This window comes from Hyla sarda, chromosome 5 (genome assembly GCF_029499605.1).
Source record: "Hyla sarda isolate aHylSar1 chromosome 5, aHylSar1.hap1, whole genome shotgun sequence".
In the NCBI taxonomy this organism is placed as follows: Eukaryota; Metazoa; Chordata; class Amphibia; order Anura; family Hylidae; genus Hyla; species Hyla sarda.
The window spans coordinates 85,495,106-85,512,109 of NC_079193.1; the positions used below are offsets into that span (position 1 = coordinate 85,495,106).

Below are 17,004 nucleotides of genomic sequence, written 5' to 3' on the forward strand. Positions count from 1 at the left end.
TTTAAATTTTTCTGTGTTCAGGGCGCTTTGAGGGCTAATTGTTTGTGACGTGATCTGAAATTTTTAGCGGTACCATTTTTGTTCTGATCAGACTTTTTGATCACTTTTTATTTACTTTTTTGTGGTATAAAAAGTGATCAAAAATGCGCTATTTTGGACTTTGGAATTTTTTTGCACGTACGCCATTGAACGTGCGGTTTAAAAAGTGGTATATTTTTATAAATCGGACATTTCCACACGCGGCGATACCACATATGTTTATTTTTATTTACACTGTTTTTTTTTATTCTTGGAAATGCCTGGTGATTCAAACTTTTATTAGGGGAAGGGATAATTGAAAGGGTTAATGATTTTTTTTACATTTTTCTTATGCATTTACTGATCTTTAACACTGATTGATGCATCCCCATAGGAATGGATCAATCAGTGTTTTCGGCGATTGATTGCTCAAGCCTGGATCTCAGGCTTGAAGCATTCATTCGGCGATCGGACTGCAGGAAGGAAGGTAAGAAGACCTCCTCCTGTGCTACAGCTGTTCGGGATGCCGCGATTATACCGCGGTGATCACGAACAGCTCCCTGAGCTAGCCGGGCACTTTTACTTTAGTTTTCAGTGCCGCGCGCTGTTAGCGGTGGGTCCCGGCTTCACTATGACGTCGGGCCCGCCGCGATATGATGCGGGGTCACCGTGTGACCCCGCATTATATCGCAGGACCGGGACTCAGGGCGTAAGTTTACGCCCTGGGTCCTTAACAGGTTAAGGACCAGGCCCATTTTGGCCTTAAGGACCAGACCAATTTTATTTTTGCATTTTCATTTTTTCCTCCTCGCCTTCTAAAAATTATAACTCTCTTATATTTCCATCCACAGACCCATATGAGGGCTTGTTTTTTGAGTCACCAATTGTACTTTGTAATGACATCACTTATTTTACCATAAAATGGACGGCGCAACCAAACAAATATTATTTATGTGGGAAAATTGAAAAGAAAACCACAATTTAGCAAATTTTGGAAGGTTTTGTTTTCACGCTGTACACTTTCTGGTAAAAATTACATGTTTTCTTTATTCTGTGGGTCAATATGATTTAAATGATACCCATGTTATATGCTTTTTTATAATTGTACCGCTTAAAAAAAATCTCAAACCATTTTAACAAAATTAGTATGTTTGAAATTGCCCTATTTTGACCACCTATAAACTTCTCATCTTTCCGTACATGGGGCGATATGAGGGCTAATTTTTTGCACCATGTTCTGTAGTTTTTATCAGTACCACTTTTGCTTAGGTTTTACTTTTTATAAATTTTTTATAAATTTTTTTTGAATTAAATGTGACAAAAAACAGCAATTTTGGACTTTTTAAATTTTTTTACGTTTACGCCGTTCACTGTACGGGATAAGTAACAATAGATTTTAATAGTTCAGACTTTTACGCACGCGGCAATACCAAATATGTGTATTCATTTTTTTTAACGCTTTTTTGGGGGTAAAATGAGAAAAACTGACACGTTTTGCTTTTTTATTGGAGGAAGGGATTATTCAAATTTTTTTACTTTTTTATTTTACTTAATTTTGTTTTTACACTTTTTTGTCCCCATAGTGGATAGTATTATCATTTGATTATCATTTGATTGATAATACTGTTCAGTGCTATGTAGAGGACATAGCACTGATCAGTTTTGTCGGTGATCTTCTGCTCTGGTCTGCTCAATCTCAGTCCAGAGCAGAAGACCCCGGGAGACAGCCGGAGCCAGGTGAGGGGACCTCCGGCTGCCATACTGGATGATCGGATCCCCGCGGCCGCGCTGCGGGCGATCCAATCATCCATTCAAAGTACCGCACTGCCGCAGATGCCGTGATCTGTATTGATCACGGCATCTGAGGGGTTAATGGCGTACATCTGCGCTATCGCAGATGTCCGCCATTACCGGCGGGTCCCTGGCTGCTGATAGCATGACGCGAACACAGCTCCGGTGTTCACGATCATGGCAGCGTGTAAATGTACATCATGATTCATTAAGTACCACGTCACCATGACGTACATTTCCGTCCATTGTCGTTAAGGGGTTAATATAATACTGCCTCACACAGTACCCTAAATATAATACTGCCACACACTGTGTCATCTGAATATACTGTCCCAAACTATGCCCCTGTATGTTATACTGCTACACACTATACCCCTAAATATTAAAGGGCCACACATTGTGGCCCTGAATATAATACTGCCACACACTGTGCCCACTAAATTTAATACTGCCACACACTCCCCCTCCCCCAATATAATAATGCTGCACACAGTCACAATATAAAACACTATGGCCTCTAATAACAAAAGCCCCACACACTGTGCCCCTTGCTGCTACAAGATGCCACATATTTTATTACCTGAAAATAGTGCAACTCATGATACCCTCTGAAATAAATTGTAATATACACTGTGTCAGTTATTCATTACAAGCTGAGTACCCAGTGTTGCCTCATTTTCCCTTCCTAATCCTTGTTGGGGAGGAAAATCAACAAAGGAGGAAGCTTTTGACTTCATATCCCATCCTCATATATTGTTGTCATATCCCAACCCCATACCCCGTCCTCATATCTTGACCTCCTATTCCGACCTCCTATCCCAACCTCATATCCCATCCTCATATCCAGACCTCATATTTCAACCTCATATGTTGTCCTCATATCCCAACCTCATATCCCAACCTCATATCCCGACCTCATATCCTGACCTCATATCCCGACCTCATATCCCGTCCTCACATCCCGTCCTCACATCCTGACCTCATATCCTGTTCTCATATCCCGTCCTCATCTCCCGTCCTCATATCCCGTCGTGATATCCCGACCTCATATCCCGTCCTAATATTCCGATTTCATATCCCGTCCTCATATCCCTTCCTCATATCCCATCCTCATATCCCAACCTCATGTCCCATCCTTATGTCCCGTCCTCATATCCAGTCCTCATATCCCGACCTCATATCCTGACCTCATATCCAGTCCTTATGTCCTGACCTCATATCCCGTCCTCATATCACGACCTCATATCCCGACCTCCTATCCCATCCTCCTATCCCGTTCTCCTATCTTGACCTCATATCCCATCCTCATATCCCGACCTCATATCCTGACCTCATATCCCGTCCTCATATCTTGACCTCATATCCCGTCCTTATGTCCCACCTCATATCTCGTCCTCATATCCCGACCACATATCCCGACCTCCTATCCCATCCTCCTATCCCGTCCTCTTATCCCATTCTCCTATCTCGACCTCATATCCCATCCTCATATCCCGTCCTTATATCCCGACCTCATATCCCGACCTCATATCCCATCCTCATATCCTGTCCTCAGGTGGGACTGATTTGTGATGAAGATATTTTAAGCTGAAAATAGAAGGGGACGTGGCATGGGGTGCTGGGCGTGATTTGCAAGCCAGACTGATGCACAAAAAGGGTAGAGAATAAAATCGGTGGGGCTTAAACAGTGGGCATGTCTTTGTGAGATGGGGTGTGGCTTGCAAGCCAGATTGACACATTTACCAAGAGATGCAGAGCGGAGCTTATGGAGTAAGGTACTGGAAGTCCCATATACTTACATGGGACTTGAAACAAAAACCCATCTTTTATATAAGGGTGTAGTAAGGGTTAATTTAACTATCATATCTTTTTATTTGACATATAAGTAATATGTGTACCAGGTATTATTGAAATATCTCCAGCCGTATGGAAGTTATGTGGGAACATACATTTCCCGTTGATTTACATGGGCCTTTGAACAAAAGCCCCGACCCTCACAAATGGGGGGTAGTTAAGGGTTAAATTAACTATCCTATATTTCAAGTGGACATATAAGTAACATGTGACCAAGTATTATTGAAATATCTTCAGACGTTTGGAAGTTATGCAGTAACATATATTTCCCATAGACTTGTATGGAACTTTAAACAAAAACCCCGCCCCTGGCAAATGGGGGTGAGTAAGGGTTACATCATCTATCCTATGTTTGTTGTTGACATATAAGTAACATGTGTGCCAAGTTTCATGTTAATATCTTTAGCCGTTTAGACGTGATGCTGGAACATACACACATACATACACACACATTGGCCCTCATTTACTATTGCAAACCCGACATGTTTTGTCGGGTTGTGCGCCAGATTCTGTCGCATTTTGCGCCAGAAATTCTGTCTGTGCCAGAATTTGCGCCAGAATTGAAAAAACCCAGACTAACTCTCCATTTTGCTAAGAAAACCCGAAAAGAGGGCGTGACCGCAGGGGTGGGGCTTGGTCTCCAAAAAGGGGTGTGTTCCTGACATTTTCACAAAAAAAACAACATATTTACTAAGGTTTCCACATAAAATGTGGTGGATTTCAGCTGAGGAAAACCAGACAGATCAGAGCATGTGTAAAAAAAAGCAAAGTGTAGGGAAAGTGGAAAATGTAGGGAAACCTTAGTAAATACCATGGAAAATAAATTGTAGGGAAATAAAACCCACAAAGAAACCTACACAGCACTCTTAGTAAATGATGGCCATTGAGTTTTATATACATACATTGTGCTCCCAAAATCAATTAGAATACATATCTTGCCCCCTAAAATGAATAATAATACACATCATAACCCTTAGTGACGGGTTTCCTTTATGCTGGGTGTGTACAGTTACATTTTCAATCATATTCGCATCTTAAGAAACTGATGTAATTGAGTTCAGGGAAACAGATCAGGGATCTCATTTTTCCCCTCTTTGACAAACCAGGTGTGAGAGGGAAGTGAGACAAAGATATGTATGTCGGCTGTACAGGTATATGCAGCACAATAACTAAACCTAGCGATATTAACCTTTCTATTCCCCATTGACTACCGTGAACGTTTTAGCAAAAAATATTTGTTTATGTTCTGGTGTGTAAACCTGGGGGAAACCTTAGGTACTGTGGTCTGTAGGTCTGGCTGTTATGGCACTATGGCTATTCAGACAACTTCCAATTCATCCATAAAGGAGTACTCCAGTAATTTAATTTTATTTATTTTTTTAAATCAACTGGTGCCAGAAAGTTAAACAGATTTGTAAATTAGTTCTATTTATAAAATCTTAATCCTTCCAGTACGTATCAGCTGATGTATGCTCCACAGGGAGTTCTTTTTTTTTTGAATTTCTATTCTGTCTGACCACAGTGCTCTCTGCTGACACCTCTGTCCATGTCATGAACTGTCTACAACCTTGATAAATAAATCGCACGTAAGCAAAATCCAGGAAACCCACTTACAAAAGCATTTTTAACCCCTTAACGACCAAGGACGTATATTTACGTCCTTGGCCGGCTCCCGCGATATAACGCGGGGTCACGCGGTGACCCCGCGTCATATCGAGTCGGTCCCAGCATGTATCTGATGCCGGGACCCGGGGCTAATTGCGTGCAGCAGCGATCGCGGTGCTGAGCGCTATTAACCCTTTAGATGTGGCGTTCAACTAAACCAAAAGTGAAAGCTGCCCGGCTGCTCAGCGGGGCTGATCGGGACTACCGCAGTGAAAATGCGGTGTTCCGATCAGCTGGGACACGAGCGAAGGTCCTCTTACCTGCCTCCGGCGTGTCCCCTCGGCGATTGATTGCTCCAAGCCTGAGATTCAGGCTTGAGCAATCGACTGCTAATAACCCTGATCACTGCAAAGCTATGGCTTTGCAGTGAACAGGGTATAAGATCAGTGTGTGCAGTGTAATAGGTCCCTATGGGAGCTATAACACTGCAAAAAAAAGTGTAAAAAAAAAAAAGGTAATAAATGTGATTTAACCCTTTTCTTAATAAAAGTTCAAATCACCCCCCTTTTCCCATAAAAAAACACCATGTAAATAAAAATAAATCTAAACATATGTGGTATCGCTGCGTGCGTAAATGTCCAAACTATAAAAATATATCATTAATTAAACCACACGGTCAATGGCGTACGCGCAAAAAAATTCCAAAGTCCAAAATAACGTATTTTTGGTCGCTTTTTATATCATGAAAAAATTAATGAAAAGTGAGCAAAAAGTCCGATCAATACAAAAATGGTACCGATAAAAACTTCAGATCACAGCGCAAAAAATGAGCCCTAGTACCGCCCCATATGTGGAAAAATAAAAAAGTTATAGGGGTCAGAAGATGACAATTTTAAACGTATACATTTTCCTGCATGTAGTTATGATTTTTTACAGAAGTACGACAAAATCAAACCTATATAAGTAAGGTATCATTTTAATCGTATGGACCTACAGAATAAAGATCAGGTGTCATTTTTACCGAAAAATGTACTGCGTAGAAACGTAAGCCCCCAAAAATTACAAAATGGCTTTTTTTCTTCAATTTCGTCGCACAATGATTTTTCTTCCGTTTCACCGTAGATTTTTGGGTAAAATGACTGGTCACTGCAAAGTAGAATTGGTGGCGCAAAAAATAAGCCATCATATGGATTTTTAGGTGCAAAATTGAAAGGGTTATGATTTCTAATAGGTGAGGAGGAAAAAACGAAAGTGCAAAAACGGAAAAACCCGTGGTCCTTAAGGGGTTAAAGCAGGAGTTCTTTATCTACAGTTTATTACCAATAGTGTTGCTAGAGAGTGATGGGGGGGGGGGGGGTTTACCACATCGGGTGACACCCTGACTGGCCTGCTTGGCACTAAATAGCTGCACTCCAACTATCCCACAACAACCCATCCACCCTCCTCAGAAAATGAAAAGATATTAAAAACATATTATGCCACATGGGTACACCAGCATGTAGGTCTCCTAAAATTAACAAGGTGTGCAGTGTGTATTTTCAACCTTAAAATTAACAGAGTTATTAGTTATATAATTCATTTTTTCTATAATGAACATTAACATTAATGTAGTAGCTTTGTTTCATGATGCAGAACAAGAACAGTTGTTAAAGTGGGTGTTAAAGGGGTATTCCAGGAAAAACATTCTTTTTTTTTTTTTTATAGATCAACTGGCTCCAGAAAGTTAAACAGATTTGTAAATTACTTCTATTAAAAAATATTAATCCTTTCAATAAATATCACCTACTGAAGTTGAGTTGTTCTTATCTGTCTGAAAACAGTGCTCTCTACTGACATCTCTGCTTGTCCAAGGAACTGCACAGAGCAGAATAGGTTTGCTATGGGAATTTGCTTCTACTCTGGAAAGCTCCCGAGACACGTGTCATCAGAGAGCACTTAGACAGAAAATAACAACTCAACTTCAGCAGCTCATAAGTACTGAAAGGATTAAGATTTTTTTAATAGAAGTAATTTACAAATCTGTTTAACTTTCTGGAGCCAGTTGAGATACATATATATATATATATATATATATATATATATAAAAAGTGTTTTCCTGGATAACCCCTTTAATGTCCTGTTCTGCAGTGGTATGCACTTTCTGTAAGCCAGGTTGGACCTGGAATACATATGCGACTTTTAAATGGAGATGCAACTTTTTTTCTTCATAAATAGTGACTATCGCATTTGACAAATATATGACCACTGCAAAGTAAAAAAAAAAAAAATAATAATTACTACGTGAGCAGATTTCAGAAATGTGCTTTGGAATAAGCAAAAAATCAAAAAGGTGCAGCATGTATAGAAAAGTCACGACTTTTTTACACAAAAAAAAATCTACTTGATAAATCTCCTTCTATGATATATATTTTTTTTATAATAATTTGTACATTTTTTTATGTGTCTGTAGTAAAAATGTTGGCAACCCGTAATCCTGGTATCACCTTTCCAGAAAAATTCAGGATGGTATCCCTGTTGGTACACCATATCCATCCTCCTTTCCCCCCTGAACCTTAAATAAAAGCTGCACACAAATAAAATGAATATACAACATATAACATCAATTACCATAGCAAATGTCAGGATAAAATATACCGTAAATGTAATCAAGACATATGTACAATACTAAGAAGGCTAAAGCACTAAATTACAGCTAACAGAAGCACCCTGTGGAACTATGGGTAGTGCTGTGGTCTTAGTTGACCTCCCTTGTGAAAATAATTCCTAATAATTCCTAATCAGAATCATCTACTTTGAAAGGGAAAGATGAAAATAATATATGTATTGTCAGCAAGCAGTGAAGGGCATCCTATCAGTATTGTCCATTATACTGCCCCTTCACTGGGTCCCCGCCAACCCCTTCAGCATGCATAAACATACTTTTAAGTTAATTCCTGTTATTAGGTTATGTTTTAAATATGATTGTATTAGAATGACAATGTCATTTATTATTTTCTAAGAACAATTTGTGTGAGAGATAGAATTTTGGGTAGCACATACAGTACTACGGTCAATGCCAAGTATACTCTCTTGGAATGTGACAAACAATTGAGGTCCCAACCCAGTTCTCAGCATAGGAGTGGTGTAACCTACCTTACTGAGAATATATATGACGTCACCGTGTTTAAAGGATAATTCATCAGGGTTCTCTCCTGTGCAGTCCCATAAGCCTCTGTAGAAGTTTTTATAGTCGGTCTCTTTTCCTATGGAAATAAACAACAATGAATCAAAATGTTGATTTTACCAACAAATTTAGAAGCAAATGAAATGTATTCCCATAAAGGAGGGTGGATCACCAGCCGGTTTGCAGGTTGGTAGACCTCACCGGATCAATTCGCTCACCTGTATTATCACATTGTGCAGAAAGTTGAATGTACTCTACAAAACTACAGTGATTAACTTTGTTATATTATTATTATTATAACAACTATAATAATTATTATTATTATTAATAACAACTATAAACTTCCCTCTGATCAATGATAACTCCCAATATTATTACATGTAAGACAAATATTTATACATTTTAAGCTTTTTTTTTTTTTACACACTTGTACCTGACAATACAGTCCCCGGTCACATTACGGAATATTTGATAGCTATTATGAAGCCACCACTTCAGATTTTACTGTTACTATGACCGCCTCAGAAATTCTGCAGTGTGAACAGATCAACAGAAAACCCATTGACATCAATGTTAAAGGGCTACTCCGCCCCTAGACATCTTATCCCCTATCCAAAGGACATGCCAGGTGCTGCACAGAGATCGCGGCAGGTCCCAGAGGAGGAACTCCGCAATCAGACATCTTATCTCCTATCCTTTGTGGATAGGGGATAAGATATCTAGGGGTGGAGTACCCCTTTAAATTCATGCAGCAGTGGAATTTTTCAGCAGAATTTTGCCAGCAAAGTCTGTAGTGTGAATGGGGCCCTACTGCAAACAAGAAAGTTCTTATTAACTCTGTGAATAAAGATCTTGAGAATAGTCAGTCATTTTTATAAAAAGTATATTGAAAACATAATTTTATCAACCTATTGAAATATTCTAGTCACATGTCAGAAGTTTTGACTAGTTGGGATTCAGGTTACATAGATCAAATGGGCATAAGGACTCAGCTTAGTGTTTCTGATTTAGGGTCTGAGCCCCAAGAACCCCCAATAATCTAAAATGATAGTCACCCTTTAAACAGAAAATTCTGTCTTAGCTCTGTTGCTATTACCATTGTGTGCTGCTTAAAATATTTTGTGTTGAATATGATGCAATGTTTACTGAATATTTGGGTGATTTTGCAAATTCATGGCTTGTACCATTTGGCATAAACAGACTCAAAACTTTGATTCAATGTGCATTTAGTATTGATGCTGTTAAAAGTACCAGAATGTCATGGTATCTTTTAAATTAAATTGAGTATAATTCTTTTTCTAGCAAAATATTACTAGAAAAAGTGCATGGCTACAGGGGAAAATGAGGGTCCTACATATGCAAACATTTTTATGACATTGCAAAGTTTGGTATTATGCAGACAATAAAGTGCTAAAGAAATGACGTTGTATTTTTTAACACAATGGAGCTGATTTACTATAGGGAATGTGCGAGAATTTGGAAAAGAAAAACAGTCTTACATGACTTGTATCACGTTTTAGACACTTTTCTACTGTGTCTGACAGAAAGACTTGGGGAGAGATTTATCAAAACCTGTCCAGAGGAAAAGTTGCTGAGTTGCCCATAGCAACCAATCAGATCGCTTCTTTCATTTTTACAAAGGCCTCTGAAAAATGAAAGAAGCAATCTGATTGGTTGCTATGGGCAACTCAGCAACTTTTCCTCTGGACAGGATTTGATAAATCTCACCCTTGGGACCTTGGCAAAAAAGGCATGGCTTAATATGCAACACATTGGGGGAGATTTATCAAAACCTGTCATGAGAAAAATTTGCTGAGTTCCATAGCAACCAATCAGATCGCTTCTTTCATTTTTCAGAGGCCTTTGTAAAAATGAAAGAAGTGATCTGATTGGTTGCTATGGGCAACTCAGCAGCTTTTCCTCTGGACAGGTTTTCATAAATCTCTCCCCGTGAGCCAAAAATGTGCTGGAATTTTAGCACAAGATTCTGACGCAGTTTGGGCTAACTTATAGTTGGTCTAAATTTAGAGCAGAAAGTAGAAGAATATGACAGATTTATCAAACAGAATCACGAGTCACTTTGATAAATCTTGCACATTCTTAGACTGTCTAGTCTAGGTTTAGACTGTCTAAGAATGATAGCTTTAGTAAATCTGGACCATTTTGCCATGATGAGTCTATTTGTAGACAGTATTGTTGGGAGCTTATGGAGAGATTTATCAATGTTTTGCTGTGCAAAGTCCTTTTGTGTGTTTGTTTTTTGTGCTGTCTTTTGCTGTCTTTCTGTTTTTTTTTTTAACAAATCTAAAATAAAAGCTACAAAGAATGCCAGACATTACCAGGATACCAATGGCCCTTTTTTTAATGACAAAATTGTCATAAAGAAAGTTCTAAATAGTCTGGCAACAGCTGGAGACACCACTGCTGGTGTTGGCTTTTATCCCACAAAGCTGTAGAGATTACTTAGGCATTTTGGTTGCTTCTGGTGCTTGATCGCCCAAATTGATCAATAACATAACAACCTGGTGAGCGCAACAGAATTTGCGTGCCCCAAGTTGGGATAATAGAGAGCTGTCGCGTCTGTCTGTTAAGACACATGCACCAACTTTCAGACTAAACATAGCTTACCTGTTACCAAGCTGTCTCCCCCTGCAGCGTTTTTACCACCTTGGCCATTGTGACTAGGATTGTCGCCGCTTCCTGGTCTCAAAGCTTGGGGCTCTCACTTTGCGCTCTCCAGTTTATTAGGTGAGCGACAATTAAGGCCATTTGGCTCATGGAGCAACCCAAATGCAGGAATACTCTCTCCAGCTGGTTGTTAGAAAATACGACAACAGCAGTGGTGTCTCCAGCTGTTGCCAAATGAGAATTCAAATTCAGCATGACAATACTAGCTTGTCTGGCATGTCCAAATTGTATGTATTAATCTGTCCATATATATTGCTCTTCATAATAATGTCATTTTCAAAAAACAATTCTGTCACACAACCCTGCTTGGTGCTTGCCGTATTTTTCGCCATATAAGACGCATTTTTTCATCCCCAAAACTGGGGGGGAAAAGTTGGTGCGTCTTATACAGCGAATACACACACCTATCGCGGTGGTCCCTGGGGCCATCAACGGCCGGGACCCGCGGCTAATACAGGACATCACCGATCGCGGTGATGCCCTGTATTAACCCTTCAGATGCGGCGATCAAAGCTGCCGCGTCTGAAGGGAAAGTGACACTAACCCGGCTGCTCAGTCGGGCTGTTCGGGACTGCTGCGGTAAAATCGCGGTGTCCCGAACAGCTTACAGAACCTTACCTGCCTCCTCGGTGTCTGCTCCTTGCTGGGATCCCCTTCATGGCCGGCGCTCTCCTTCGACGTCATCACGTCATCGCGCACACCGTCCCGTCATCCAAAAAGAGCAGCGTGCGTAGCGACGTGATGACGGCAACGTGATGACGGGGACGGAGAGCATGGATCCCGGGGAAGAAGATGTCCGGAGCATTGGGGACACTACGGGGTCGCGGCGACAGCGATGGAGCGACATTCAGGGCAGCGGTGACGGGTCCGGAGCAGCGGGGACACGTGAGTATTACCTCCTATCCAGTGGTTTTCAACCTGCGGACCTCCAGATGTTGTAAAACTACAACTCCCAGCATGCCTGGACAGCCAACATCTGGAGGTCTGCAGGTTGAAGATCCCTGTTGGGTTCAGATTCTTTTTTTTCTAGATTTTGCACCTTTAAAATTGGGTGCGTCTTATATGCCGGTGCGTCCTATAGGGCGAAAAATACGGTAGTTGTTAGCTAATTTGGACTCCTTTCTAAATAAGTAGTTCCCAATGCTTGAAGGTCTTTTTACTGTGATCTGTCTTATTTTTTAAGCCAAGTTGGTCATGGTCTACATTTGCATTTTTTTTTTGTGCCTTTTTAACAAAGGCGCAGTTAATAAATACTGTCTACTGCATGGGCAACTGCACAGCCCTGCAACCCACAGCAGTTTTTCCAAAAACGTCTATTTCAAAAAGGGGCATTTTTACAGCCAAAAATTATGACGGAAACAGCTTGATAAATCTCCCTCTTAGCACTGTTGGCTTATAGCACTAGGGTAAGTCATCAAAGGCAAGGGCAATAACGATATCTGCTATGTGTGACCTTACCCTTAAACAGTTTTGCAAGTTTGTTATTTTTAATTTCTGACACAGTTTTCAGTTCGGCAATGAAAACTGATATGGTTAAAAATTAGCCGACCAGAGTAACTAACTGACTCCGACTGGTTCATTCAAATGAATGGGATACATAGGATCTGGTGGGGATACGATAGCAGCCATTTTGTGTCAAGACCAACTGGGGGGCAGGGAGAGTGAGCCCTAAACTGACCCTCCCTGCGCTAAAATGCAGTGGCATAAAAACACATAATATACATAGTCGGTCACAGGCCAGAAACAGAAACGGAACACTACTAGACAACCAGATATACCAGACAAGATATAAATACTAACAGGGAAGAATATAGACAGGCAAACTGATCAGGTACATAGGACACTGTTCACAAACAGATACAAGTACAAAGGACAAAGATCAGATTAACCAAACAGGATATTAATATAGGACACTGTTCACACTGGACACAAGACTAGGAAAGAGTCAAAATAGACTCCAAGAACTAAACGGACATGAGCTCAATCCCGCAGATAACCTCCGGTAGACAAAGGAATAACCTTCGGTAGACAAAGGAATAATCAATACCCCAGAGTCCCCTACACAAAGGTAAAAGAGATTTATTGCTAAACAGGAATAAAAACAATACCCCAGAACCACCAGAAGACACAGGAATGTCTTGATACTTGAACGCAATCTCCCAGAGTCCACCATGGAACACGGAGATCTCTTGTACTAATTCTCAATTCCCCACAGTCCCCATGGACAGGTAACAGGGATATATTAGTACAGAAACACAGAAACATAGTGTGAACAGCTACTTAGCAGAAAGGACATACAAATCCTAAAAAACGACTAATCAAACACAGATTAAAATTTACTTTGATCATGCTACATAAAACCCATCATGGCTAAAACCCAGAACATACAAAGTGCATGCTAAAGCAAAAATAGTAGATTTAAAGCACAAGCAAAGAGTGTTTCACCAACAACTCCATAGCAGCATGTCAGGCATGTAAGCAGAAAGACAGGATGTCAATCACCAGCCCAGAAGCTAGACTGAGCTGGATTTATCTAGACACACCCAAAGAATCGTTGGAAAAAAAGCCAAAGGCTTTAACTCTTCCCTGGCCTGGGAATATAACACTGTTCAGACAACCAAAATCCAACGGCAGTCTGAACATAACCCAAGACAGATATTACAGTTTGTACATTTCCCCACCGAATCCAGCAGCCGTATTACATAATCGTAGTGTGAATTTAGCCTTACCCTAGTTTGTTCAGTAAATCCATGCAAAATAGCAACTACACTTTACTTTTAGTAAAATCATTGAAAATTAATATTTTTTATGATTTTTGAGCACATTGCGTAAAAAGACAACACACAGAAGACAAACATTTACTCACCATTACCTCTCCTTAAAATTGCATAGTGACAATGGATGTAGTGTTAAAACAGGTAAAATAATGACTGAATCTCCTCAAGCTTTCCAATATGGTCCGCAATAAAAAGGAACATGGTAAAAGACTGTCTTCTATACATGGTTAAAAGTAATTTGTTTTAAAATGAAAGCTAAGGAGTTAACTTAAAAGTAGAAGAATGACATTAATTAGGAAAAAAGAAACAAATCCTCCCACCAAATATTTTGACAAGATACCATGTGTTTGACAGTGGCAATCTGCATGTAAATTGCATCATTTGATTTTGATGGAAGCATAAACACAGTTGAGACTTTACCGCCAATCTAAGGTTGTTATAAGATCTTTAAACAGCAGGCCCGGTGGATTCTGTAGCACTTTATAACCCACATTTACATATCATTAGCAAGTTGTGTGCATAATGCATAGATCAGGAATAAATTAAGCTGAAGTAACTTAGTATGCTGAATACACTTTATAGGCAGGTTTATGGAATGAACGGTATTGATAACTTGACTCTCGTAGAAAGTGGAACACTTAGCGATAAATTCTCCACGTGAGAAAATTGTACCAATAAATTGCTAATTGCAAAACGTTAAGGTAAACATGCAACCCATTCGAGAACTACTCCTAATGCTTAGTCACTGACAACATGGACGAATCCTTAATAGAAGAGGTGGAATCTCAGGATCGTGCAAAAATGTGTTGCACCTTGTGGGGCATTCATTTCTGTTATATTTCCAACTGCAAAGGAAGGCAAGTAATAGCTTCAGGATAGGGAGCATCTCATTGCGGATGAGCGCGTGTGTGTGTTTTTTTAAAGCTTTTATTGAGGCATGGGCATCTGCAGAGAGAAAAGTGCTCCTTAAAATATGTATATATATATATGTATATATATATTTTTTTTCTTTGCTGCTCCACTTTGCGCAACCTGCACAAGAGCTGGCAGTGCCACATCTGGTCTACCCGCCATCACATCATAATGTACGTCCACAGGGGAATGCCCCCTCCCTTCACAGAGTCCCCAAATGCTTTTTAACCCCTTAAGTACATAGCGTTCGTTTTTTCGTCCTTACCTTTTAAAAATCATAACACTTTCAATTTTGAACCTAAAAATCCATATGATGGCTTATTTTTTGCACCACCAATTCTACTTTGTAATGACATCAGTCATTTTACCAAAAAAATCTACGACAAAACGGAAAAAAAATCATTGTTCGACAAAATGGAAGAAAAAACGCCATTTTGTAAATTTTGGGGCTTCTGTTTCTACGCAGTACATTTGACATCTTATCTTTATTCTGTAGGTCTGTACGATTAAAATGATGCCCTACTTATATAGGTTTGATTTTTTATTACTTCGGAAAAAAATCATAACTGCATGCAGGAAAATGTATTCGTTTAAAATTGTCCTCTGACCCCCAAAAACTTTTTTATTGTTCCACGTATGGGGTGGTATAAGGGCTCATTTATTGCGCCGTGATCTGAAGTTTTTATCGGTACAATATTTGTTTTGAACGCTTTTTATTCATTTTTTTATGTTATAAAAAGTGACCAAATATACGCTATTCTATTTTGGACTTCAGAATTTTTATGTGCGTACACCATTGACAGTGCAGTTTAATTAACGATATGTTTTTATAGTTTGGACATTTACGCACACGGTGATACCACACATGTTTATTTACACAGTTTTTTATGGGAAAAAGGGGGTGATTCAAACTTTTATTAGGGAAGGGGTTAAATGATCTTTATTAACTTTTTTTGTTCCCTTTTTTTTTTTTTTTACAGTGTTATAGCTCCCATAGGGGGCTATAACACTGCACACACTGCTCTTTTAAACAGATCACTGCAAAGCCATAGCTTTGCATTGATCAGTGTTATCGGCGGTTAATTGCTCAAGCCTGGATTTCAGGTTTGCAGCAATCAATCGCCGTTCGGATGCGCAGGAGGCAGGTAAGGCACCCTCCTGCTGCGTCCTAGCTGATCGGGACATCGTTAAAAACTTTCTTTGCTACGCCCAGATAGAGGCACAAAGAGCAACCAATCACAGCTCAGCTTTCACTTTACCAGAGCTCGTTAGCTGAGCTGTGATTGGTTGCTGTGGGAAAATCGCTCCAGTTTTTCTCTCACACAGTTTGATAAATCTGGGCCTATATTGTTACACACTGCGCTCTGGCCACTTACGCTGGCTGTGAGCGCATTGTTCCGCTCTCCCCTGCTGCCGGCGGGGCAGGGATTCGCATTGCAGGACACGCCCGCATGCAAATCCAGACCCGTCACTTACCACGGTCCTCTGCTGCCTCTTCCTCTGCCTCTCAGCTCTGGCACGCGTGTCCCCGTCTCCTAGGGCGCACACGCTGGAGCTCTGAAATTTAAAGGGCCAGTACGCCCATAATTATGTGCAACACCTGACACAATTGTTCTGACCCTTCCGCTACATTATTGACTACGCACCTTTGCCGTCTGCCTTGACCTTCTGCTAGTCTGACTTCATCTCTTCCTCATCCAACTGTACTTTGCCTCGCCCAGCTACCTGTGGGGTTGAGTCGTATCGGGGGTAGCGACCTGGGTGTCGCCTCCTGCAGCAAACCAATCCTGTCTTATGGCGGGCTGTGGTGAAGACCAGGGACACCTTAGACTCCGCTCCCCGATACGGCCTGTGTCATCAGCCACACAGGTCAGTGGATCCACATCCAGCAGCGTTACAGCAAGATCCAGCCATGGATTCCGCTGGGGTACCTCTGCCCGGTGATAAAGATCTCGCCGCTATAGTGGCTCTCCAGTCACAGCAGTTGGCCCAAGAGGTGCAATAGTTAAACCAGCTGTCCGCCATGATGCAGCAGTTGCCTACTGCCCAGCAACAACCGCAGCAGCCTCAGCCTCCTTCTGCTCTGCTAATGCCTCCCTCTCCTGCAGTCACCACGGGATCCAAGCTCCATTTGTCTCTTCCCGAGAAGTATGAAGGGGATCCCAAGTCCTGCCGTGGATTTGTGACACAGTTCTC

The 17,004-nt window shown here is 40.6% G+C and overlaps 1 protein-coding gene across 2 annotated transcripts in view; it reads right to left on the reverse strand.

Annotated features, from left to right (window-relative positions):
* Window positions 1-17,004, reverse strand: part of SKAP2 (src kinase associated phosphoprotein 2) — a 363,619-nt gene that overhangs the window by 46,807 nt on the left and 299,808 nt on the right. For both annotated transcript variants that reach the window (XM_056519850.1, XM_056519849.1), the window contains exon 11: window positions 8,401-8,510. In XM_056519850.1, coding sequence (XP_056375825.1) covers window positions 8,401-8,510 — 110 coding nt within the window. The remainder of the gene's footprint in view (window positions 1-8,400; window positions 8,511-17,004) is intronic.